Raw genomic sequence first — 27,574 nt, 5'->3', positions numbered from 1 at the left:
TTTTAGCCCAATTAGAGGCTGTAGGCCTATCGCAACTAGTGACCTCCCCCACACACTCCGCTGGCCACACACTGGACGGACTGTTCTCCAACAATCAACAAATCTCCTTAGAAAATGTCCTCCCGTTGCCATGGATAGACTACTGCGCAGTCTTTTTCAACATCCAAACTAAAACGAACACCCCTTCCTATACCAAAATCTTTCCCCCCAGGCAGTTCAAAGAATGGGGTAACATTGCACCACTAGACTTCAAATCCCACCTGCTTTTCACCCAGCAAGACCTGCCACACGACCCCGAACTCGCAGCCATCACCTACACACAATGGCTCCAGAACGCAGTTACCATGGTGGTTCCCCTCAAAAATGTTTCCAACAATAGAAAGGCCCCATTCACCCCCTGGTTCTCAGAGACACTAAGACTTGAGAAACAAAAATGCAGCTATCAAGAATGGCATTGGCGCCGAAACTATGATCCAGCCCATAAAATCCCCTCTAGAGAGGCACTATCCAAATACAAATGCCTCCTATTCACAGAGAAAAGCAAGTATTACTTCAAACAAGTTGAATCAGCACAAGATTCCACCAAACAGAAGTTCCAGTTAGTTACCAAGCTATCATGACAAGCAACCAACACCCCCATAACCTCCTCCCAAACACTCTGTAATTCGCTGGCCAGCTACTTCCAAGAAAAAGTCAGTAACATCTACGCCAACTTCGCAGCCCACATTTCAATTGACAACCCACAGGATCTCCCAGCAAAGGCATTAAACCCTCCCCACCCCCGCAAAATCACCCCAATCGACGAACAAACCTCTCCTACACTAGAGCAATTTAGTCAGGTCTCCCTTCAACAGACCTCTCACCTAATTACTACAGTTAAATCGGGATCCCCAATGACCCTTGCCCCCCTTCAACCCTCAAACTGACCCCGACATCATATGTCCTAGCCTAGCAAACATTTGCAACTTGATGTTTAGGCCAGGTTTGTACCCTTCCATCTGCAAAAAAGCTATCATCAAGCCCCTATTAAAAAAGAACAACCTCGATCCCACAGATACTAATAGCTACAGACCTATTGCCTGTCTTCCATTCCCAGCAAAAACAGCCGAAAAAATCATGAACATATAGTTAACACAATTCATCGATGCAAACAACCTACTTGACGACACCCTATTCGGTTTCAGAAAGGGCCATGGCACTGAACCAGCTCTCATCAAAGCATCTGATGAAATCAGGAAGATACTTGATGGGGAAGGTGCCGCAGTCCTTGTGCTACTGGACCTCTCAGCTGCATTCGACACGGCCGACCACGTAACTCTGATCGACCATGTCGAAGCCATCGACATCACACACAAAGCCAGGGACCTCCTAGCCTCCTTCCTCTCCAATCGCACCCAATCACTGATGCTCCGTGACTTTGATTCCCCACCATTTGCCCTCTCATGTGGTGTGCCTCAAGGATCCTCGCTAAGTCCAACCTTGTTTAACATCTATGTGTCGGATCTGGCGAGGGTCATCAAATCTTACAACATGGACCTAACGTCGTACGCCGGCGACACACAACTGGTGCTAGTGATCCACAAAAATAGAGGGGCGGTGGCTGCAAATTTCCAAGAGGGAATGCGTTCCATCAGTGCCTGGATGGCAAAAAATTGCCTCAAATTAAATTCAGATAAGACGGAGGTGATGATCTTTGGTAACCACTCCCCCACCTGGTCCCCCTCTTGGTGGCAAGCCAAGTTGGGATCACCTCGGTCCCCCGCCACAAAGGTAAGAAATCTAGGTGTTATCTTCGACGAAAAGCTATCATTCATACACCACACCAATGCAGTCGTCTCAGCATCCTTCTATGTTATCAAGATGATAAAAAAACTTCTACCTTTCCTCCCTACAAGCAAGGCCGGACTGGGAACCACAACCGGCCTCAGCCCCAGCAAAGTGCTCCGCCGGCCTACCCTCCCCCTTCGGGGGGAGGAGAGGGGGGGGTGGGGCTCCGGGGGTCGGGGGGTTGGAGGTGCCGCCGAGCTCTTTTCGGACGATTTTGGCACCGGGCCGATTTTGCAAAAACAGCCCTGTAACAAAAACGGCCCTCAGGGGCCCAAAACCGGCCCCCACATGTGTGGCCCACCGGGGATTGCCCGGTGCCCGCTATGGCCAGTCTGGCCCTGCCTACAAGCGCTGGTAGGACTCTCATTAGCACACTAGTCATGTCCAAGGTCGACTAATGTAACGGCCTATTCATCAATGCCCAAGAAAGAGTCCTAAACAAGCTGCAACTAGTGCAGAATGCTACCACCAGACTTCTGACAGCCTCCCCCCAAATTCAAACCTATATCCAATGTGGTACGACAGCTCCACTGGCTGCCTGTCAGAAGAAGATCCAAGTTCAAGGCGCTATGTATTGCCTACAAGGCGGTCCACGACATCGGACCAGAGTTTCTAAGGAAACCTCTCTGCCCCTACAACCCTGCCAGACCTCTACACTCATTAGCAGCAAACCTACTAATTGTCCCGCGAACCAAAAAAGCTTCCTGGGGTGACAGAACATTTACGGTCGCCACCACCAAACTATGGAACAAGCACCCTCTTCACATCAAGACCAGTCCCACGCTGATCACTTTTTGAAAACAACTAAAGACCTGGCTCTTTAATCAATAACCATCCGTGTCAGCCTTCCTCTGACCTGTCCGCAGCGCTGAGACACCCAAGGGTATTTGCGCGCTTTATAAGTTGCATAAATAAAAATACATTCATGTTCATAAGGATAGGACATTCGGTAGCTTAGACATGTCTAGTCTGAAATCTCATTGCCAGAAAAGAGGAGCTGATTGTGCCACAAAGGTACTGCAAATTTCCCTCCCACAATATTTGCATGTTGCCTTCTGGAATAGAGATTAGAAGTGATTTAGCCAGCATTGAACTGCAATAAAGGAGGGGGAATGGAAGATTGGGTATGAGTACTGTTTGTTTTATGAAGCTACTTATAAAGATGGTTAAAAGTGGTAGTTATTAGCTACTAGAGGACTACAATGCTTACAGGTTCATGTGAAAGTAATTATCTAAAATCCCTTCCTCTGAGATTCGGCAGCAATGCTTTCAATATTTTATTGGATTGTATTTTTCCCGTTTCACTTTTTAAAAAATGAATATGTTTTAAGATTATTTTTTTTACTTCATTTTATGTCAAGGCTGTGGGCTTCATATTATGCGTTACTTTCTTACTTTAATGCTCATAGCGGCCAGTAACAAATAGCTGTATTAACTGAAATAACAGAAAACAATTACACGAACTATTAAATCCCATAAAACACTGGGACTAATAGTGACTTCTATATAATCGAACCATTGTTTATTTGTATTAAGGCATCACAATAGTCCTTTCTCTTTCTTGCTGCTCCTAGCAGTCATAAAGGTACTATTTTTTTTTCATTCAAAAGATATCTTGTTTTCATATGTTTTCATGACACTTTTGATGCACCTAACACATAAAATCCATTTTACATGAATTTTATGTTATACACCATATTCAAGATGAATGTGGTAACATATCAATTCTGTTAAAGTAATTGGATTTTTCTGAAGATTTGCAGTTTCACTGTATCTGATGATACATTATCATGTATACCTACAAATGTAAAAATCTGAATTTCATTACTGAAAATACAAATAAATATTTTAAAGACCATTTAGAAGCATTTCAATGTGCACGAATGTCATATCTGACTTCTTGTACAGATAGTTCACATAATAATGGGGAAGACAAAGTAATTCAATCCATATCCCATTATATACAGTTTTTACTTTCTGTGACAGAATATACTATACTGTGATGTTGACATCAGCTCTGTGGGGTTTTTCATGCAGTGCAGCTTTTGCATGAAAAGTGGCAGACAGAAGTGCTGAACAACAGAATAGAATATGTAAGCAACTAAACCTCCATCACAGAATGAAACTCCCACCACCAACCCACCTACATGGCTCCTCCGTCCAACCATTCACACATTGATGGGGCAGCACCCACTAACCACCCCACCTGAATTCTCCCTCATACTTCTAAAGGTGATATTCGATGTAATGCAAGCATCTCGTGTACCACATCACCCACACTCTCAAAGATCACCAGCAACACCACATCACCTACACTCTCAAAGATCATTAGAGAGTATTAAGTTAAAATACGTCTGTATCAGCTATCACACCACCCATTCCAAGAAAGCAGATCACTTTGCTAAAAAAATCACTCCGGCTGCAAATGCATCTCCCACAGCGCAAACATGTCGAAACAGTTGACCTCCAACAGTAGAAAAGAACAAGCATTTGCAATGCAATAGGTCTCGCATTTCCGAGAGTTAAAGCTATTAGCGTTGTACATTACAATGTATTTTATCTATGTGTTTTTGGTTTGCAGTGTAGTGGATGTATGGGCAGTGGAGTGGAATTATATGGGTTGTATTGGAATTGTTTGTTGTGGAATTGTGTGGGTTGGAATTGTGTGGTGTGGAGTTTATTTGTGTTGTGAAATAATATGGCATGGTGAACAGATAAGGGTGAGAGATGCACATAATAGATAGAGAAGGATAGGTAGTTTGTGCAGGAAGTGGTGAATGAACTGGAGATAGAGGAGCGGATCGATTGTTTGAGAACGATCCGTAAAGTAAATTATCCTGGGTTCTGTGTAGGCCAGGAATTGAAGAGCTATACAATTAGAACACTGGGTCATGTGGTCTGATTGAGGAATACATGTAATGATGTTATACAGTTTCTCGGTGCAAATTAACGCGTCCTGAAGGGAATATCGCAGTATCTACTCTATGGTGAACTGGTTCCCAAGCTGTTAATCTTCAGAAAACAAATGATGACTCTCCTCTTCTTCATCAACCTTCCCTGCTCCTAGTGCCTGCTCCCCAAAGCTTTGGAGCCCTAATCTGTATACAATAATCTGTTTATTTCTATTTGTGCACATTTCTGTTTGCGTTAATGTATTATCTCGTGCCTATGTCAACATCTGTTTTTGCTCCTGCAAAGCACAGGTCTTGACACAAGTCCCTTAACCTAAGCAAAGTGCTCCTCTGCCCTCAAGGCTAAATAGCTGCAATGAGTTTTAAAAATATATCTGTCTTAGATAAGGTGCCGCTTTCAGATAAGGTTCACTTTATCCCTCTGAGCTGCGATACACTCTTAAGTGTGTGAAGTGGGTGCAGATTGGGACAGTGCAGCAGAGGATCTGTTAATAGTGCAGACAGTGGCCTAATGCAAAATAAGGTGGGGGGCTGTAGAATGCGAGAATGGGCCCCTGATTCTCCCATACCTCACAATTATTAATTGGCCTTGAGCTTATATGGGTGCCCCTGATTGTTGTAAGGTCCTCCTATAGGATGAAGGGTCACCAAGCCCTGCAGGGCCGGCTTGAGAGAACTGGACTTGCCTGCAAGGGGATACAACTGGGGTCCCTGGGATGCCTTGGGGTTACACCAGGCGCAGTCCGTGCAGGTAAGAGCGGTGGAGCGGTGGGGACGGGTGGGGGGGGGATTTCAGCAGTCGATGAGAGAAAATTATTAATTTATTTAATTTTCCCTCATGGTCGTCTGTCAAATCCCCCCCCTTCCAACCAGGCCCCACTGCTCTTACCTGCATGGGCCATGGCTGGGTTGCACTGACTGCGGGCCACCTCTATGTGTGCAATTTGCCCCATGTGCAAAAGCAAACAATTCCCTCACTTGTACGGAGCCACCCTCCCATGCAAATAATGGAATGCCCCGGGTCCTGATGGCGCACTTCTAACACTGGCGCGATCAATATTACTGAAAGGACTGAGGAAGCATAGGCACCCACTTCTGTAATAAGAAAGTGGCCCTAGGCTTCAAAAAGCAAGCACACACATCCCTCGGACCCCTGGGCCTTTGGCGTAATACGACCGCACATGTGGAATTGCAAATCTTCTACATTGAGATATACAGAGAAGAGAACTTTGGGACAATTAATGAATTGGGACTCTTATTACCATAGTGCCCAGTTCACATATCGAATTGAGTACAACAATATGTGTAACAGGAGTAACTGTTATTTATAGCGCTTAAATGCGACAGAAGTCCTCTATGAAACGCCGTATAAAAACAGGTTACTATTGCAAAAAACAGAATACAGAAGTTTAGTTTTGAGTAGTCAAACTATATTTAATGTCCAGGTGAAATGCATGCAAAACCCCCTCTCACCACTCTTTTCACAAGTGCCTAGTGAAGAGTTGCTTTATGCTCAGATTAATTTCACTAGCCCCTCCTTTTCTTAATGTGGGTTCCTGTGTCGCTACAATATAAACAAAAGACAATATTTATGGTTCCTGTAGCAAAACTAAATACCACATTCTACTGATCATAGGCGTTTTAATAACAAGAAATATTCCAAAAGACTTACAAAAAGTCGCAAAAAACATAAATATAACATCCGTTGACTTGAAGTCTCCAAAACTACCGAATAACCATGTTAGAAAACTGCATTTAGGACGTTTTGTGACTTCTGTTTCAGGTTACACGTGTGTATGTTGACTTCAACGTTGTTTGTGTAGTGGAAAATGTTATAAATAGTGCTCTAAAGAAAGCTGCTAGGTTTAGCAGGGCTCGGATGTCCATGCTTTGAAAATACTGGGTCGTCTGAGAAAAACCAAAGGTCAGCATTTTACAAAAACTTAGCATCGGCAACACCAACCGTTAACTTTAACCGCTGAATTCAAAAATTAGAGAAACCAACCTGCCACTGTATTTGCTTAATGGCCTCTGACAACATATATTAAATTTTTAATTGATTGAGAAAGATCAACGCGATATTCAAAACATAGCAAAGCAAATACTGGATAATGCTCAAGGCGTAAGTATTTTACGCATAACTCAGCAAGCAATTTAAATGTGTGCTCCTATATATTCCAACTTCATGTATTCACTGTATTGTATCATTACTTTTGCATAGCTGCCAAGGTTTCAGATTGCTATGTGTGACATTTTTATAATTTCAGTGTAATTATGAGTGACATTTCAACGACTATGAGTGACAATTTCTCACGAGCAAAAATCAAGCAACGAAACATATAGAGAAATATATAAATATCAGAAATTACACCCATTTGAGCAACAAGAAACTATAAGAAGTAATTGAACTAAAGTGCACTAACAGGGGCCTGTGAACAGCGCCGGTGAGCTGCTCGGCCAATCAGTGCGCCGTGCTGAGTGGTGGCCTGAGTAAAAGCAACCATGAAACTTAAAAGTAAACCAAACATAGGCAAACAGTCGACTTACAATGTGTGTAGAGATAAGCTCCAATGTGGAAACCAGCAGATTAGCAACATGTGCTAATGTTGGCAGCTTAGCCCCCCACTACACTATCCCTAAAACAAACAAAGTTACCCACCAAGCAAACTGATAGCAAATTCGTGGTAACACAGGTGGAAATAATCCTTTTAAACATGTGGCGCAGTTCATCTACAAACACGTGACCACAAATTGTGCCAAGAAATACGTGACCCTCTGCAGTGAATCATATTGTGCTCACTCCCCATGCCTACTACGTGAAAATGATACCAAGCACTTCTCAGTCAATTATGCAAATGAATAGTGATAATCACAATTGTAAAAAGCACATAATGCTGTGAATGCTGCCTAAATTAACAATAAACTATGACCTTAAACCCGATGATGCAGTCCAGACAAAAGTTTCCATGCATCCGGTCATTGAAAACAAAATGAAAAAGAAAAATTATCCAAAGCTCCATGATTCGCCATTTGCTGTTTAAAGGAGACTCCTGCGTGCACAGTTAGAACTCGATATTTCCAGGAGGCCTCCGATGTGATGTAATATGTAACTGCTATTTCAAAGTCTCAGGGTGCAACATAACCAGGCCGGACAAAATAATATCTAAATGAATGCATGATGGTTGCACTCCATTATTTTCAAAAACTTTTCTTTAGATGATCGAGTGCATGAATTTCAGAAGCGGGACCCCAGCGTGACTGGATAATGTGTACCTCTTTTAACCAACGTGCGAACGTCTTGGCAGGTGAATGCTGCGAGTGTGGGTGGCCCTGGGCCATACACGACTTCAAATTAAAACTAAAACCCACGGCTGCCTCCTACCTCAGTGTCTTGTCCAGCAAAGTCTGAGTGCGACTCCAGCTCGCAAGTGAAGAAAAAGTACTGCTCTGCCAGAGACGGGCGCGCTCTGAAAAACAAAGCTGCCGCCAGGCTCCTGACTGGCTGCCTTGCAGCCTGGGGTGCTAATCACCCTGCACGTGATCACAGGGAAGCGCGCCTTAATAGAAAACGACGACGATGAGCCGCGAAAGACATCTTGGTGTGTTTATTAGTGATTCACCAGGCTGTCCTGCCAGCTCTCGAGTGCACCATTCATCAATCTATTCTATTTAATTTTCAGGCACAGTCACAAGGAGGCTTTCCATAGCGCAATTACCTCGTTGCTGCAGCTCCTTGTTATAGCACGCCTGGGGTGGTCGGAGGTCCCTAATTATGCGTGACTAATGCATTTAGTGCGGTGATGCGGACACCTGCACTGGAATGCGTTAGTGTCACGCCTAATGCGTGATACTTGGCAGGGCTGCTTTTGTGGAACGCCACTGCTCAGATCCATGTCCTGTTAATTACAAATAACTTTCCCCTTAAAGACAAACATTGTTGGAAATTTCGGTTGACGATGTTTTATCATGTCACAGTGGGACAGCTGAGTCATCTTGTACTTTTGCACTTTTTCTTGACTCATCATACCTTCATGTAATGTGCCATACATCTGAGGGCACAGCATGTCACCTGAATTTACTTTTAGTCTTGCTATTTTTTCTATTTCTCTTTTAATATTTCATATGTCTGTATATGCTGCTTGTTTTGTTCTTTCACGTAAAACTGTACTGTATCGCATCTTTTATGATCATTGAATGATTGAATAAAGAATGAATTGACTTGACGTGACTCAGACTATTTTTCCCCTAGAACTCAACAGAGAATCGGATGAGGTGTCTTTTTACGTTTTGGATCTGAATACTGGAAGACTTATCTAATCGACATGACCACACATAACCACTCGACACACAAACGTACACATACAACAAAACACACACAGAAAGGTGCTTTGGGTCATCCTCTTTCTTTCTTCTTCCAGGTGGTGTGCAGTTGACCACTGTGGAGTGGGACCAGGCTCACTGTGTGTGGTGAGTGCTGCTGTCTGCCATGTGATTACCAAAAGACACACAATTGATGGACGGAATGCAGAACAAATATAATCATTCACCCCCAGTCAAGAGATCTGGGTTAAATCCATCATTCTTTTGAACACCATGCCACTCCAGTTCAGACCCGGCCATATGCAAATCAGTCTTGACCATGTGCATCATGGGAACAGTCCAGCCTGAACTGCCAAGCCAGGTCCTCCCTGTATCGGTAACAAGCATCCTAGGACCGGTTTCGGGGTTTCAGCCCTCATCAGCCAGGATAGCTTGAAAACAGTGGCACAGTGAGCCTGGGACCCACATCTGGGAATACCCAGTGCACTTAGGGTGAGGAAGCAAAAGACACACAATTGATAGACAGAATGCAGAACAAATCAAAACATTCACCCGCAGTCAAGAGATCTGGGTTAAATCCATCATTCTTTTGCTCACCATGCCACCCCAGTTTAGACCTGCCCATATGCAAATCAGTCTTGACCCTGTGCCTCATGGGAACAGCCCAGCCAGAACTGCCAAGCCAGGTCCTTCGTGGACTGGAAACAAGCATCCTAGGACTGGTTTTAGGGTTTCACCCCTCATCAGGCAGGAGAGCTTGACACCAGTGGCACATGAGCTCGGGACTCACATCTGGGAATACCCAGTGGACTTAGAGCGAGGAAGCAAAAGACACACAATTGACAGACATAATGCAGAACAAATCAAAACATGCACCCCCACTCAAGAGATCTGGGTTAAATCCATCATTCTTTTGCTCACCATGCCACCCCAGTTTAGACCTCCCCATATGCAAATCAGTCTTGACCGTGTGCCTCTTGGGAACAGTCCAGCCCGAACTGCCAAGTCGGGTTCTCCCTGGACCGGAAACAAGCATCCTAAGACCGGTTTCGGGATTTTACCCCTCATCAGCCAGGATAGATTGAATCCAGTGGCACAGTGAGTCTGGAACTCACGTCTGGGCATACCCGGCACACTTAGGGCGTGGAAGCAAAAGACACAGAATTGATGGACGGAATGTACAATAAATCAAAACATTCACCCCTAGTCAAGAGATCTGGGTTAAATCCATCATTCATTTGCTCACCATGCCACCCCAGTTTAGACCTGGCCATATGCAAATCAGTCTTGACCCAGTGCCTCATGGGAACAGTCCACCCCGAACTGCCAAACCAGGTCCCCCTGGACCAGAAACAATCAGCCTAGCACCGGTTTTGGGTTTCACCCCTCATCGTCCATTGGGCGCAGGGTCAAGACTGATTTGCATATGGCTTGGTTCAACCTGGAATGGCAATGGGGTGCAATAAAACAATGGATTTAGGCCCCTATCTCTGTACTGGGGTGAATGACATTGTTCTGCATTCTGTCCATCAATTGTTCTTTTTGCATTTGTCACCCCGTGTGGGACGGGTGTGCCCAGACGTGGGTCACGTGCTCTCCATGCCACTGGAGTCAAGGTATCCTGGCTGAAGAGGGGTGAAACCCCAAAACCGGACCTAGGATGCTTGTTTCCAGTCCAGGGAGGACTTGGCCTGGCAGGTCAGGATGGACTGTTCCCTTAGGGCGCAGGGTCAAGACTGATTTGCATATGGCTGGGTTCAAACTGGAATGGCATGGGGAGTAAAAAAACAATGGATTTAGGCCCCGATCTCTGTACTGGGGTGAATGTATGACATTGTTTTGCATTCTGTCCATCAATTTTTTTTTTGCATTTGTCACCCCGACTTGGACGGGTATGCCCAGACATGGGTCCTGTGCTCTCCATGCCACTGGAGTCAAGCTATCCTGGCTGATAAAGCGTGAACCCGCGAAACTGGTACTACAATGCTTGTTTCCAGTCCAGGAAGGACCTAGCCTGGCAGTTCGGGTTGGGATGTTCCCATTGGGTGCAGGGCCAAGACTGATTTGCATATGGCTGGGTTAAAACTTGAATGGCATGGGGAGTAAAAAAATAGATGGATTTAGGCCCAGATCTCTGTACTGTGATGAATGTATGACCTTGTTCTGTATTCTGTCCGTCAGTTGTTCTTTTTGCATGTGTTTACCAATGCAAGGGCTCAGGGTGGTCTCAGCATCTCCGGGTGTGCATGCCTATCTATGCTCCTGCACCAGACGCAATCACCCAGCTGAACCAGAAAATGCCAGTCAAGCTGATGGCGCACCATGTTGTGTGTGCTGAGTACTGCTTTATGCAGTGTGTATTTTCTGATGAAAGGGCACAGGGCAAATACAGCAATGCTTACCTTGCAGTGCATGCCCATCTATGCCCATGCGCCCCTAAAAAAGCTACTTCTGTAAAAGATTCAGTTTGAGCCTCACAGGAACAAATGCTTCATGCTGTGTACACTGAGTGGTGGGGTATGGAGTACATTTACATGATGGAATCACTCAGAGTAAGATAAGCTATACATCTCTCTTTCTATGCATGCACACTCCCTCCCATCTACTGCTTTGCACTGGAGGAACCCCAGGAGGTGTGGCTTTGTTGCCATAACCTTCTCCTGCATCTCCCTGAACAGCCTGGATCACATCTACACATGACATGGCAGCCTCCCTAGTACCCAGTCATTGGAGTAAACTCCCAGGGTTTGCACCATGACCACCAGGAGGTGTCCAATTAGCCAAGCCTTGCCCATCACCAATTGGGAGTGTCAAGCATGCACTCCCACCAGACAGGACTCTTGGACACTAACTCAGGGTAAGGGCACAAAAAACCTTCTAAAAAGTCTGGACCATTATCAATGCAGGATCAGCAATGGTCAAGACCTGGTGAGTCTGGGGCGTGTGGTAGGTACATCTTCGACAGCAGCTTTCCCTGTGTACGTAAGTACCTGCACACTGTCACTAGTTATTGGGCTCGCTCTCCACTAATGCCTTCATTCAACATGCATAAACCACCAAATGCCTAATCCTGTCCTCTGGCCTCACCAACACTACCTCCTACAAATTGTCCACCAATAAAACCATATTATCACTCGCTCATCACTATGTACTGCCTCATTCCCTGTCACACATATATTTCTACTACCACCTATCCCCCGCTCACCACTACCCACCTGACGCCCAATAACCACTGCTACTCTCACCTTCAGCCACTAGTACCCCATATCACCTGCTTATCACTGGCCTCCTAAAACCTGTTCACAAGTGTCCTCCCATAAACTATTCACTTCTAATATCATACCATCTGCTTTCCGCTGTGCTTCCTTCCCACTACCTGCTCCCCCCTTGAATACATACCTTTCTATAACCACTCCACACCATCCTCCAACGGCCTTTTCACCACCTCATCCTCCCACCACAACTACCCTCAAATAAACTAAACCCCACTACTGCCCTCCTTCTACCTGCTCACTACTGCTACACTCCTCTCCTAGGACTTGCTTATCTCCAAGTCACCACTGCTACACCCTACACCCTACACATGCTCACTACTGAACCCTTCCTGCCATCATGTTTTGCATGCCTAACACTTGCACACCTCTACTCTCCTACCATCTGCTTACATCTGCTCCCGACAGACATCAGACACGCCCCCTCCCTGAACACCCTCTGGAAGACCCTCAAGACCTGGCTCTTCAGCTGAACAGCACTGCTGCCCCCCCCCACCCCGCCCCCCCACCCCCCAGCGCCTTGAGCCTATCATGGGTGAGTAGCACACTTAAAATTCCCTGATTGATTGATCGACATCTGTGTCCCACTGTTAGCCCTGGCATTCTTGGTTTGGTTTCCCCCTAACATTTTGCCTTCATAACTCTTGTTTTTGCTGACTTTGTTTTTGCGGGCCTTAGGACGCTGCACACTTTACTACTCCTAACCAGTGCTAAAGTGCTTGTGCTCTTCTCAACATTAGCTTATACCCAATAGGCATATTTAATTTACCTACAAATCCTTAGTAAGATGCACTACATATGCCCAGGGCCTGTCAATTAAATGTTTCTTGTGGGCCTGCAGTACTGATTGTGCGATCCACTTAAGCAGCCTTTTAAACATGTCTCAATCTATTGCAGAGCCTATGTGCGCAGTTTTAACTGGCTATGTCAACCTGGGAAAATAAATATTTTGTCCAGGCCCAAACCTTCCTTTTTAATACATGTAGGTCACCCCTTAGGTAGGCCCTAGTCAGCCTCAAGGGCAGGGTGCAGTGTATATAAAAAGTTAGACATTTCACTTTACTTTTTACAAGTCCTTTTGTTGAAAAACTCATACATTTGGTTTTCACCACTGAAAGACCTCTCTCCGCCATTGGATAACATTGAAGTTGCCATATTACATTTTATAAGTGCAATTTCCAAATGGGAAGAGGTTATTGGTTCATGTTTGATGTCTCAGGAATCCTAATTTCAAATCCTAATTTATTGTGAAATCTCATTTTAAAGTACAATTCCACTTTTAGGAAGTTGTCATTTTCCAGCCTTAGCTATTTGGTGCCTGCAGATGGTTCCATATCACATGACTGGGTGTAGTTGGCAGTTGGGCTTTGTGTATTCCTCTCATAGACAGCCACACACAAAGGGAGCTTAGGTAAAACTGGGTGGGCCATCACTTGGAGGATGGGAGGGAGGAGCTGGGCCCTACCTCACACCTGAATAGGCTGTATCCTGTCTCCATACAAAGGGCTGCATACACCCTGTAGTTAGTCTGAAGCTAGGGTAGGGAAAGGCAAGGCATCTGTGCACTTCAAAGGAATGGCTCCAGAAGCTTCTCAACACTTCAAAGATACAACTTTGTATAAAAGAAGGACCCCAGACAATAGCACTTCAGTACACTTCTTGACCTGTAGATACTCTACCAGGAAGGAGGACTGTTGTGCTGCTGAAGGACTGCCACTCTATTGGACTGCATTTTGCAGGACTCGCCCTATGCTGTGCTGACCTGCTGCCTTCTAACCTCTTGCCTGGTTGAGAAAGACTGGACCTGCATCTCTTGAACACAGAACCCTATAGTGACTTGAAGGGCTAGTTCACTTGGCTCCTGATCTGGAGTGTCAGGGACATAACAGGCTTCCAACAACATTGTACCTGCACCTGGACTCCGTCATCTGTGAGTCAACCCTGCCAAGTGGTGCCACCTTGATTCTGGACCCTTGGAAGTGGGCAAAAGGTGTTTTATCAGCCTCTGTGGATCCAGCAGAACAAACACATGTCTTCTGCTGTGTGGCACAACCTTGAGCAAGACTGATGCATCTCGGGAGCTGTGTGGATTCGACACGCTGCAAAGACCCCATCTACGCCACAACATGCAGCGATTTCTGTATCACCCCTGTGCAACACATCTTTGGGGCAGCCCCTCATCCCTTGTCGACTGCAGCCCTGACTACAACAATGGACTCTGCATCACAGCCTCACAGTTCTTCTGAAATGACACATCGCCCCGACTGCGAACCGCATCCTCGATGCCAGATTTCGCATCACAAGCAATGTCGATTGGATCCTTGACAACGTCACAGGCCCTCGCTTCGCAGCCTTGCTGCATCTTGGGACCGGCCATCAGCTGTGCAATGCATCTTCAGTGCGTGTCCTTGCAACGCCCCACAAACCAGAATCTTAGCTACGTGGTTCAGTCGTCCTAAATGGGTCCCTGCAGCTGATCCATGCTCCATCACGGTGGGCCTCAACTTGTGGCTTTGTCCCAGCCTGGCTTGACCAGATATCCACAGTTGGCGCTTTATGATGCTATTTTCACATAAAAATATTAAAATTCAATATCTTCTGTTCTACTAATTGGATTTTTTGTCGTTTTGGTCCTGTTTATTATCTTATGCTTTATTTTTCTAACACCATGTAGGGTCCTTTTTGTGTGGTAGTTTAACTGTTTTACTTTTGAAGTGTTGCACAAATACTTCACGCATTGTCTCTAAGTTAAGCATGTCTGCTCTGTGCCAAGCTACAAGGTGGTGAGCATAGGGTAATTTGGGAAAAGGGGTTCTATCCTGAGCATGTTTCTCAAAATACAGTTCATAATAAATGTTGAAACCAATAGTCTTCGTTTGTCTTCTTTATTTCTTTATGATTCTTCACAAAAAAAGTCCTAGCCACCAACACGTGTTTCGTCTCTATGTGGTGTAAACCACAAACTTCCTCAGGGCCAATGTCTCTTAATTTGGCTTGCAAAGTTTTGTAAACTTTATAAACTTTGGAAAATTGGCAATATTTTGTAACCTTTCTTCGATTGTAAATTAAAACTATTGCAGATGATTTTGTATAAATACTTTTGTGAGCAAATTCTCGAATTATAAGTGTTTAATTTCCTTCCCAAAGGACTTTTTTTTCAGTATTTTGTTCATTGCTGTTTAAACTTTGCCAGCTTGTAAGAACATTTTAGGAAGATTGCCGGGGAAAGAAATTCACAACTTCTAATGCCCGTAATGTGAATCCATATTTTGAAGATTACCAGCGGTGAAACATGTCTTGGTGAATCTTTAGTTTAAAGTAACAATGATTTCAAGTTTCATAGTGAAGTCAGGAATTAGAGGGTTTTTTCCAAAAACCTTACGTGCAGGCAACATTTCCATTTCTTACTGCAAATAGCATGAAACAATACTTAATGTAAAACGTATATAGAAGTTGGATTAAAAAACATTAATCCGATAATGTCGAGTGATGCAAGTCTGCATTTTCAAATCTGGGTTATTACACCATATAATTATGTCTGTAGGGGGATTTTCTAAATGAGCTGTCTACCTCTGTATAATATTAATAGAAAGGGTCCTGTAACAGTTTCGATATAAACTGCTGAAGTGGTAGTAGTTTACTTGTGGATGTCGGTGCAAATTGATTTCCCTGAAACTAAAAAGTAATTCCTTTTAATTGTGAAGTATTTTCCAGAGGTAAAAACTTTACTTTTCGTGAATTTTACACAATGGATGTTTGAAGTAAGTGATGCTTTCTTTCTGTTTTGCTCACCTTATAGCTCCTCTTCAAATCAGATAGCAATAATACCAGCATATGTTCTTGCGGTACAATGATAAGGTCACTGATCTGGACATATTAAGAGAGCAGCACTAAAGGAAGCTTAGAGAGTGTGCCATACCTGCTGTTGAAAGTATTCAGTAAGAAGTCAGTACAACGTGTATCCACTGGGCTCTCTGTAAGCCCCATAGAACGATGACTGAGAGTTGAACATTGCTAAATGTTTGCCATCTGTACAGTGCTATGGTATAAAATTATATTCCGCTACCGAAGGTTACGCTATTAGTGATGGGCTATTTACCTAAGTTAAGGGTCTCAGATACAGGGCCTTAATCGGGAGGGGGGAACACGGAAGATACTGTACAGCCTACAATAGATGACTCTAACGCTATTCAAACATCCCACCCACTGAGAGCAGACTGCTGTAAATAAAACAGGAGGACAAACAAACATTGAAGGACTGAGGTTGTAACAGCAAGTAAATGCATGCTAGTCCACTGTCTTTAGCGGGGTTCCAAACGTTCTTTTTTGATGTGCATTAGTACCCTAAACACAATACAATAATTTGTCTAAAGGTCTAGCTGTAGGTCAAACTGTAAAAACACATAACACCAATAAAACACTACCAATTGTATTTGCAAATGGCAATACCCAAGAGCAAAGACAAAAAGTCTTCCACTAGGAAGCCAGACCCAACTGGCCTCTTGGCTGCATCTAGAGGAGACAGCCTCTGTTCCAATAACCAGCATCTTTCTTCTCTATAAAAATGAAAAAACAGCATTATATGTGGGACAGTGTCTGCTTTCCCTTGTGATTGCAGATCTTGTCACAATGACCTATTATTATTCTCAACTTTATCCGAGCATGGCTAAATACTATAAATTGATCAAATCAAATAAATATTTTTGTGGAAATAGACATAATTCTGGAAGGGCACATGATTAATCAAATATACCCTTAGCATGAGGTCTATTTATATATTGCTTCAAAGTCTCTCTGCGAGCTGATTATTTTTTCATTTTGAGTTAAGTTTATTCATACCAATCAAAATCTGCAATTTGGAGAGTCTCTTATCAGCTGTGCTAGCCACGTCCTGTAACACTCACAGATGGAGCCTCCCCCGCTAATTCCCTCAGTAGTAGGCCTATGCCAAATACAAAAATATTTGATGACTTCCACCTGGCTTGGCAGTTCGGGCTGGACTGTTCCCATGAAGCACAGGGTCAAGACTGATTTGCATATGGCTGGGTCTGAACTGGGGTGGCGAAGTGAGCTAAAGAATGATGATGGTTTCAGCACTCCGTCCATCATCTCTTTGTGTTTGCTTTGCGATGCTATTCCAACCAGCACTTGGTAAAACATGGAATTCAGGAGCCAAGTTTTTCACCTTAGATTCAGTTTTGCAAGCACTACCTTGCTTCTCAAAGTCTTGTGCCCAAGGTCTTGGAGTATAGCTGTGCCTGCAGTAATTAGTCTTTAATTCAACAGTAACTGCAAAGTTTGGCTTCAAACTAATCCAGATCCTGCCAATATCTTGCCTGGCTTTTTTACGTTATTGCGACCCATACCCCTCAGATTCAGTGCTATAAACTGAAACAAGATTAAATTTCTTCATAAAAAATTACCAGAGGGATTAAACCTTTTCAATACATATGGTGAGATTGTAATAAATGGCTATGATACAGGTACTGCCCTCTAACAATGGTATTTTGATACACTGACCTACTGCCCCCCAACTGGTTAGGTGGCCGAGGTAGTTGAATCATTCAATTCCTCCAGCCAGTTCCCAGTTAAGCTCCAACTAGCAAGGAGGTGCTGCTGAATTGATTGTTACCCAGTTAATCCGGTATATGTTTTTGAAGCCGCTTGGACATCCGGTGAAGAAAACTCATACTGTCTCTATATGGCAAGTCTGACAGTCTATTGCCTAAAATATGGCCACCACAGCATTAATTGCCATAAGTGTTTCAGGCAAATGAGAAGAAATATATTAAACAAAAATTATGCCAACAAGCAGCTTTCTTACTGCCCATTACATATATATTTGCCATACATTTGCCTATTCCCTAGAGTTGACATATAGTTGTGTGGAGTTTGAATGCAAGCAGATGAACCATAGGTGGAAGCCAGTTAAAATGAGAATACACACTAACGCGCCTCACTGTGGACTATATTAGAGGATGAAAAGAGCTCTGCGACCCTGGTCAGGATCAGAGGGGAGATAAAGGCGACATCTGTAGTGGTTAAAGTAGCTTGCCACTTGTGTCCTGGGGTCTGTTTGTCTATGGCTTTGCAAACTGGGCCAACTACAACCCTTTCGTTGATTTCCTGGGGATGAGCAGTCCAGGGCTCCTAAGGGAGGATGCATAGGGGCAAGAGCTCAGAACTCAACAGACAACGAACAAACACAATAATTGCTTTGTGCAGCCCAGTGATTATCTCAGCAAAAAGAAATGTGTTATCACAGTAAAATGCAATTCAGCAATATTAAATTGGGCTCAGATGTAAGAATGCAATTGTCACTATGATTCTTAGTAAAGCAACCGACTTGCTATGATCCACTTCCCAGACTAGGAGTTGGCATTGTTACTGCAGCTCTTCGATTTTAGTCAGAGGCACTGATCATGCACATGTTCACTAGGTCTCTACTCAATCAAAGCAGTTTGCAGTTTAGTCAAACGTTTGCACCCAAATTAAATGTATCTTTAGGCGAAAATCACTGTTTCTGCTGCAGGACACGGTCAGTGTATCTGCTTTATTATCTCGTGTGAGGCCCTATTACACGTTCACGTTGTCACAGTCAACTGTCCCCGGTGGGTGCTTCTTGGCCTGCGCCGACAGGTGGCAGTTTTACTTAGAGCGGTACCCACGGTGAGGGAGAAACAAGCAAGTCAGCATGGAGGTTGCCCATGTAGGCAGATGTAGCATCCAGACTGAGAGCTGACAAGTGCTAGTTTATCAGTTGGAGACTCTGGACTGCGCTCACATAAGAGTTGTTCTTTTTTGGCCAGTTGTGGACTTCAGACTGGGATAAGCTCCGGCTTCTGCATATACTTGGGGGTTTAGGCAGCAGCTACATCAAGCTTTCAGTCAGCACACAGGTGCTAGATAGCCTGGGATGACTTCTTGGTTGGATTCTTGCATGGGGTCGACTGAAAGGGCCGCAATGGGATACCAGAAACCCCCTCTTGACAATGGTCAGTTTCCGCTTCACTCCCAAGGACAGTTAGCAACTTCTGGGTGCTCCTTTCACTAGGAACACAGCTTGAACACATAGCTGCCAAGGTTTCAGATGGCTATGTGTGACATTTTCAGAATGTCAGTGGAATTATGAGTGACATTTCAATAACTAGGAGTGACACCTTTGCCCTCGCAAAATCCAGCAATGAAGACGAGGGAAACATATAATGAATTAAATTAGAACAATAAGAAAACTGTAAAACTGCTGCAAAGCACCAGAAATCATTAGGCCTCAGGTTGAGGTACAGAGAAGTCTCAGGCATAGCCAGCAGCTAGGGCACTGTAGTGGTATAATTTTACTAACGAGTCTCTCTCTACACTTACATAGGTGTTTTGAAGTTATTCAAGGAATGGCCGGTTCAACTTGAGGCCGCCTAGCATGAATTAGTTAATATATAGAATGAAAGTTCTGCTCCACGTTCCATCCACATGCTCCAATAACTAAGTATTGTTGATGTGCTTAACTCCAGTTTTAGTTAGACATTTGTGTACGACACGTATACGTCCTGCCACCAAAGCCTCACAAACACAGGCACCACCTTCAAGAGACACTCACCCGCCTCCCCTGATCGACGGATTTAATTGCCTATCATGACTAAAGTAAAGTACAATTAGAGTTTGTTGGCTGGCCCACAGCGAAGGGAAAACTAATTGAAGCAGACTGCAGCATGCACGACGGACATTTGGGGCATGGCAGCCGAGTCGAGCGAGTGGGCAATTATATGGAAGATCATTTGTTGTGAACTGCACAATAAAAAGTGTCATACCGTCCGTTGTGTGTGCGTGCTCAAGTTTCACGGACTACGTGCAAGTTTGTGTGGCTGCGAGTGCGAAGTGTGGCGCGTATTTGCCTTGAACTCGGAGGAGGTCGGAATGCAAAGCGGGGGGGGTACAGATCATTTTGACATTTATTGCCAGCGAGTACTCTATTTACGCACCTCTCTAACTTCAGGGCTAGGAACTGCACACTTACACGAGAGCTGCTGCATTTCAGGCGATTCCGTCCGCCTAGCTCACCTCTCCCTGTTGTGACCGGCCGCCCGAATCACTCAAGCTCGCTCTGGCCGGCCGGCTCAGCTGCACAGGCCTGGTGCTCTGGGGCCGCCGCAGTCTGCCCGGGTGTTCGAAGTGACTCACTCTGCCGCCATCCGGGGGGCGTGGTGAGACAGACTGGGTCGGGCGCGCATGTTGCAGCGGCCGCGGGATTCATTTGACCTCACCAAGACCAGCCTGCCTGGAGCCATTTCTGAGTTCATCTGCTGCTTGCCCATTAACTCACGAAAGTGAAAGTATGGCGCGCTAGCGCGTGGCGATTCACTACAGACTGTTGTTACATTGTAGTAAGCGGTGAACTCAGAACCGAGCCCCCAAGAAGTCTCCCATGCAGCACGGGCTGCCTGCTTATGCCATTGTCACTACTTCTTTATAATAGCAGCGCTTGATAGGCACAGGTCCCTTTATGCGTGACTTTGCATTTCAGTGCGGTGATGCGGACCACCACACTGAAATGCGTTAGTATCACGCCTGATGCGTGATACTTGGCAGGGCTGTGAACAGACTCTCCTCCTGCAGGGCCAGACACTCTCCTTTGGTCTCTGAAATGGCAAAGGGTTCTAGGTGCTGCAAACCTTTCAGTATTATACAGAGCACTCCCTTCCTCTGCCATGAAAAAACTGGAGCTGAAGTAAAGGGGGTGTTTTGAAACCCACTTTGGGACTCATTTTCCAGACAGGAGATGTGGATTCACAAATATCATTGTCTGGCAGTTCCTCAGATACAGCCTTTGTGTAAGGTGATGGCCATCACCGCAGGTAGCAATGGGGCTGGATCCAAGCAAGAGTATCCAAAACATGGGCACAATGACGTGTGAAATCTCTGCACCTTTCTATCATCAGCCTTCCTGAAGCAGCACTCAAGGTCAAATAAGACAGCAGGCATTGCCTACAAACTTCCTCATCCTAAATAACAGAAGCTGCAGTCCCATCACTCGTGCCTACCAACTATCAATCGCCAGTGCTTATTGAGAGCTAAGCAGCAGCTATTTGCTAACAAGGTCCTCGTTTATTTTCTAAGTGAGGCCTTGTCTCCATCCTCCCTCACTTCACTGTATGGGTCTCCACATTCCAGTCATGGGAATGTGGCAATAAATAAATGTACATGAGAGGAGCCAGTAGTCTCACTTCTCCTTGACACACAGATTTACCATGCAAGGGGCATTTCTGCCCCAAAAGAGGTTTAAGAAGCAAAAAAGAAATTCAGTTTTCCCCTGGTATATTTTCAGCTTTCTAAAGAACTAATATACGCAGTGGGTAGTATTATGATTCGTATCACATTCAGTGATGACATATTGTGCAATATTTATTTAGACTGAGCTTGATTCTACACATACAGAAACACTCACCGGCAAGGTTTTTCCTCATCTGTGCTCAACCACAAACCTCATGGTTGTGCCATCAAAAGATGGTGGGGCAATGATCCGGGGTCCAGGTTGCTGCTGGGACATTATACTAATTACAGGCTTTCCTTCCGGGTATACTGCAGGGCCAACGCCTTGTTGATTGGTTTGAGCCGTGGATTTCCCAGTAGGCATATAGTAAGGGCTATCAGCAAAGCCTCTTGTCTCCCCCTGTTGGCCACTCTGGCCTCGAAAGTTCCCCATATCATAACTCTGTTCACTTCCTGAGTGTGAGAGCTGGCTTTGTAGGGTGGGCATCACAGCAGTAGTGGGCACGAAGCTAGGACAGATCATGTATGTTGCACCATATGCACCTGGACTAAGTGCCAGAGGGGACATAGGGAGGTGCATGGGTGTTGCCGATTGCTGGGGTACCGGCACATCCACATACTGTCCAGTTTCTGGATCAAAGAGCCTGCGGCGAGCAGGGGGTGTTGGGGTGTCCAGCATGAAGTACTGCCCAGTGGCCAGGTCCAATAGAAGCCTGCGTTGTCCCCCCTGTGGTTGGAGCAGCTCTGGTGGTACAGCTGTAAGTGGTGGAGAGAAGAGAAGTTGTGTGGGTGGGCCTCCAGGCAGCAGTGGCGTCAGGCAGGGCTGCTGCTGTTGGTAGATGACAGCAGCCGGAGGTGGAGGGTCAGCAGCAGGGGTCCTGGTGGGTGGGTTGCTTTCTTCTCTGCCTCTTGGATCTGAGGTCTGGCCTGGGGGGCTCCTACTTTCGATCTTGTCACTGAAAGGTGGAAGACTGCAGCTGCTTGGTGCTGGGCCATGCTCCACCTTGCTCTTAGTTGGCATACTCAAGTAGTTCCCACAGTCAGCACTATACTGGCGGCTGGGAGGTGGGCCGCGGGTAGGCTGGGGCTTAGACCCCTCATCAAGCGACAGTGATTGGGTGAGCAGAAGGGGTCGCGGCCCTGGAGATTTCCTCATTCTCTGGATGCTAGATGAATCTTGTTGCTGAGTGTTCTTAGCTGTGGCAGGATGTGCTGCCCGTTGGCCTACACTGAAATTGGCAGTGTTCTTGTTCCCTCCATTGCTAGGTGGTTGCTTTTGGTAGGCTCTGCCAGGATCCCTCTCCAACTTGCATGGGGGAATGATGCGACCAGGACTGGCAGGCTCTGACTTTATGCTGGTGGTGGCTTTGCTGCTGCTACTGTCTGCTCCAGGGTGTGAGTTTCTGCGTGGCAGAGGCTTAAGATCAGGTGCACGATTAGTCTGTTGGCCTTTACCTCCATGGGGCCACTGGGTGCCACCACTGGGCTGAACCCTGCCCTCCTCATTGGCAATGATAGAGAGCACATGGCTGCCAACCAGTGCTGGCCCACCTGACTGGGCACCTTCAGCTGGGTCTCCCTCACTGCGGCGACGCCACTCTCTCTTATCAAAAACATACAGCTGTTCCATGGTCTTCACTGCTGCAGTCAGTTTGTCCAGCGCCTGATGTCCTGGGGCTGTGGGGTGTGGTGGAGGTGACTCCTTTGGCTGCTCAACACCAGGCTTGGCAGACTCTGGCTTCTCATCCTGCTGCTGTCGCCACTTGCAGGCCTTTGAGACAATTTTGACCACTGGCATCCGAGGGCCACTCTTGTTGGGTGCAATAGTCGCCACAGGCAGTCTACCTGAGGCACGGTGCACAAGGATAGTGTCCGGGGAAGAGGACCTCACCCTGGCTTGCAATGCATCGTCCTTATTATTCACTGCTTGGCATGTGATAACCATGGGTGACGTTGTGGAGCTGCCCCCCTTGGCACCAGCCTCCTCTGGGTGGTAGGAGCTCTTCATCAGCTTCCTAACATCGCGCACCTGATGCAGCGACCCTGGGGCCTTGTTGGGCTTGCTCTCGCGTACATCCCGTACCAAGAATTGGGGCATCTTCTCCAGCAGCTCCACCTTGGATGGAGAAGCAGGGGTCTGATTCTTCAGCTCCTCGGCTGCCCTGGCTAGACTCGGGGTCAGCAACTTGGCGATGCTGAATGGATTGTTTCCACTACCCCCTTTGCTGTCTGCTCCCACCTTGGCTTTGATTGCTGCCTGAACCACTTGCACCTCAGGAACCATCTTCTGGGTAGTGCGCGCTACTGCTGCGGGACTTGCAAAGTTGTCCTCCTTACTGTCTGCAGCTTGCTTGACGCAGGTTTGGTGTGCATACGTAGAGGCAGAGTATTTGGTGGCCTGCTTCTCAGGCTGATTTTCTTTAGGCAGGGACTGGATCCCCGGCACGTAGAGGCTGGACAGCTTGGTCGTCCGGCCAACCGTGGTGTCCTGGTGTTCAACCCTCCCGTCGTACCCTAGGGGTATCTTGATTTTGCTTTGCACAGCTACTTTTTCTTCCATAATCTTCTGCTCCAGCTTCTGGATTTCCTTCTCCTTCCAGGATCGGAAGGCGCTATGCTGGCTGCGCAGCAAGGTCGCCTTGGCTGCCTCGGCTGCACTCTTGAGGGCCGCCCCTGCGCCTTCAGTATGCGCGGACTGCATAGTGGTCGACTTGTGCGCCTCACCGTCCCCAAGTAAAGAAGCAGCTTGTTTTCCCAAAGTTTCTACTTTCTCTTCTACAAAGTCACCAAAGTCCACCGGGGTGGCCAAGCTGTACTCTGAATCGCACTCCGAATGCCGCGACCTCTGCCTCTGGAAACCCCTCTCCCTGCCTTTTTCCTTCAGTCCCTCAAAGTCCTTCGAGGTCAGGGAGGTAGACAAGGCCTCGTTGGATGTATCCGTGATCTCCCCCCTTTCCATCTTGAACTCCTGCTCCAGCTGCATCTTCTTGGAGATGACATTCTGCAGCAGGTTGGAGGCGAACTTAGACTTGTGCGTGCCTGGCTCCATGCTGTCTGCAGGGTCTGCGGCTGGGCAGGTTGGTTTGCAACTGTTGCCGTTCGGCAGCTCCTTCTCCGGATCTTTTGGAAGCTGACCTTTGTCTTTGCCCTCGCCGGGTGCAGGTGCTTCCTTCCAGGCCAGCAGGGAGCCACTGGCCGCGATGTGGCTGAGGCTCAGGGTCTCGCTCAGGGTCACCACCCGGGCTCCAGCGGAGGTGGCCGCCTTCTCCGCCTGCAGGCCGCTCACCACCAGCTCCAGAGACTGGCTGGTCTGCACCGAGTCTATGTGCACATTGCTCTTCCCTGAGCCACTTTTGCCGCCGGTGCCTTTCTGATGAAGTTCCTTCTGTGCAGCTCCGCCCGCCCAGTCCAGGTACCCGGGCCACTGGCCGAGGCCGGCGCCCTGCTCCGAGGTGGACGAGGCGCTGGAGCTGAAGTTGAGCGCCTCGAAGTAGGGATAGGCGAGGCTGCGGAAAGCGCGGGCGGTCAGGCTGCGGACCTCCCTGTCGGCTTCGTCCAGCTCACTGACGGCGCTGGAGGCTCCGCTGGAGTAGCCGGCCCCCCGCACCGCGATCACCTGTCTCCGGGCTTGGTCGAGCGCCAGGCACTGCGGCTGCCTCCCCAGGCTGCCCTCGGGGGCTCTGAAGGCGCACAGGCTCATGTCTGCTGCCTCTCTCTGGGCAGCGGGGGCGCTGTGCCGCTCCCTCAGCAGAGGGTCATTTATAGCCCAGGGGGCGGCGGTGATTGACAGGCGGAGCTGGCCCGGGCTGCCGCTGCCCCAGCCCCCGGGCCAGCCTTCCTCCGCAGGGGTGTCGCTCTCGGAGTGGGTGCCGCTGTGCGGTTCGGCGCTGCTGCTGGGCATGTCAGTGCTGCTCTCTCGCCAGGGGCAGGGGTCGCTCGCCGTCGTGCTGACGTAGCTGTCGCCCCCCTCGGTCTGGGTGTCCTCCAGGGTGCAGTCGCTGTCGAAGGAGGCGTACTCCAGCAGCGAGCGGCAGGGGGAGCCCTCGCCCAGCGCCCAGCCGCCCGGCTCCGGGCCCGAGTCGCCGTCTGCGTCATGGTCCAGCTCGCAGAGCTGGATTTGGTGGGTGGTGATGTAGTGGGCCTCCTCGGGGTCGCAGAGGAAGCCGGCCGCCTCCGTGGCCGCCTCGTCGCCCTCCTCGGCCGGGCTCATGTCGATGCACTCCGTGTCCTCGTCGCTGGAGCCGCTGTAGGGCGAGTAGCAGGTCCAGGCCCGGGCGGCTCCGTTGCAGGTGGTGTTCGGCCCGTTGGGCAGGGCGTGTGGGACGTCGACTGGCACCGAGGGTCTTGCCGGTGGCCCGTGTCCGTTAGATAGACCTGCCTCGGCCCCGTCCACCGGGCATGTAGCCCCCATGCCACCTTCGCTCTCGGGGGCCCCGCCCGCTGCCTGCTGCGCACTCTTGCTGTGCCAGTCGCCCTCTTGACTGCTGGACGTCCCGGCCACCGACGGGGGTCTCTGCGGCTCCTTCATCTCGAGGGGACGGGAGGTCTGGGGGGTCCTTCAGCGTAGGTCCCTTGGGGCTCTGCTCCCTCGTGTCCGGCCGTGTGGCTTGCCACCGCCGCTCTGGCACCGGGCGCTGTCAGTCTGCGTGCCAGCGGTAACAGAAGGAGCCGCCGACCCCCAGACAGCCGCAAATATAGGGAAAGCATATGGAATCCCTGGCCCGAAGGGGCAGCGCACGTCATGCCACGGGCATCCACCGGGGAAACCCCTGCCCGGAAATGTAGTGGCTGTGCAGCCGTACCAGGGCAGTGGGCAATGGCAGGGCAGCACGGCGGGGGTCAATCCTGCCAGTCTGGCCCCAGTCCACAAGGTGATCCATTCTACTTTACCTGAAATTACTCATACCTGTAGTTGAGGTGCTTTTTGAATAGAAAGACCGTTCTTTGGGATATGTTGAACTGTTCTGTAGTCACCTTTCATACTGACGATATTTTTTATTGTAAAACGCTCACGCTTTTCGTCGACGTTTGCACCATATAAAACTGTGCATCATATTTTACTTGTGTAACAAAGTGCATTTTTGATGTTTTCTATTTCAGTTGCTTAATTAATATAAACGGGGAGAGCTACATGTCACAGGTTACATCGGTGCAGCAAAACTAGCTTCGTTTCGAGAAACTGAATTTATTTGTACAATTTCCGTTTTTTTACTTGGGGATTTTTGTGAATAAAGTCTGACAAGGAAATAACATGATGTTTATTTTTACTGGCTCCAATCCGATCTGGTGCTCTGAATAACTCGGCGGCAAGTTTTGCCCAGTGATGTCGACAGCTATCAGCTATAAATTCCTCCCGGCGGGCAGCCGACACATGGAAGCGTGGCAGTGTCCGCTGAGTCGCGTAAAACACACAGTGAACGGGCGCCTTCCACGCTTTCTGATTCTCTCTTATCACCAAGTTAACCAAAAATCTTCTAATGTTTTTTGCAGAGTGAATTGGTTTGCTTGGAGATTTGAGCGGTGTTTATTCCACCCATGTGATCGTCTTCCTTTGTGTTTTTTTTAAAGAATCCTTTTGTTCACCGAGATCAAGGGTGGAACAGTATGACGTTTCCTAGTACTTTTTATTCCAATCTATCTATCAGGGTTCTTATAAGCGCGGCGAGTCCCCCGTTAGGGTCTCAAGGCGCTAGGGGGTGGGTTCTGCAGTTCAGTTTTTTACCTCCAGCCATTCTCCATTTATATTTTTCTTAAAAGATTAGCAAGCGTCCTCTCTTAAAAATTCCAATGACGCTTTTACTTCAATTTGATAATTTGTGTAATTTTCCTTTTTGTTCTTTTAATGTTCCATTTTAATCTAGTTGGTATGCATATTTACCCTCGAATGAAGTGCAAGTTTTAGACATGTTTACAATTAAGCTTCTCATCAGACCGTCAAGCACGTTTAGCTGGGAATGCATGTATATTGCATGCACTTAA

General features: G+C 47.2%; 1 protein-coding gene across 2 annotated transcripts in view; it reads right to left on the bottom strand.

The window, feature by feature from the left end:
- The window catches only part of C2_1H4orf54 (chromosome 2_1 C4orf54 homolog), an 81,868-nt gene extending 55,745 nt beyond the window's left edge, over nt 1-26,123 (bottom strand). For both annotated transcript variants that reach the window (XR_013607134.1, XM_078676088.1), the window contains exon 1: nt 21,771-26,123. Coding sequence is in view for 1 of the 2 variants with exons in the window: in XM_078676088.1 (XP_078532214.1) it covers nt 21,786-26,123 (4,338 nt within the window). In the remaining variant the exon portion in view is untranslated. The remainder of the gene's footprint in view (nt 1-21,770) is intronic.
- Nucleotides 26,124-27,574: the final 1,451 nt, after the last annotated feature.

Source organism: Lissotriton helveticus, chromosome 2_1, assembly GCF_964261635.1.
Source record: "Lissotriton helveticus chromosome 2_1, aLisHel1.1, whole genome shotgun sequence".
Classification (NCBI taxonomy): Eukaryota; Metazoa; Chordata; class Amphibia; order Caudata; family Salamandridae; genus Lissotriton; species Lissotriton helveticus.
The sequence above is the reverse complement of the archived record's forward strand: the minus strand, read 5'-3'. Positions and strand labels throughout refer to the sequence as shown.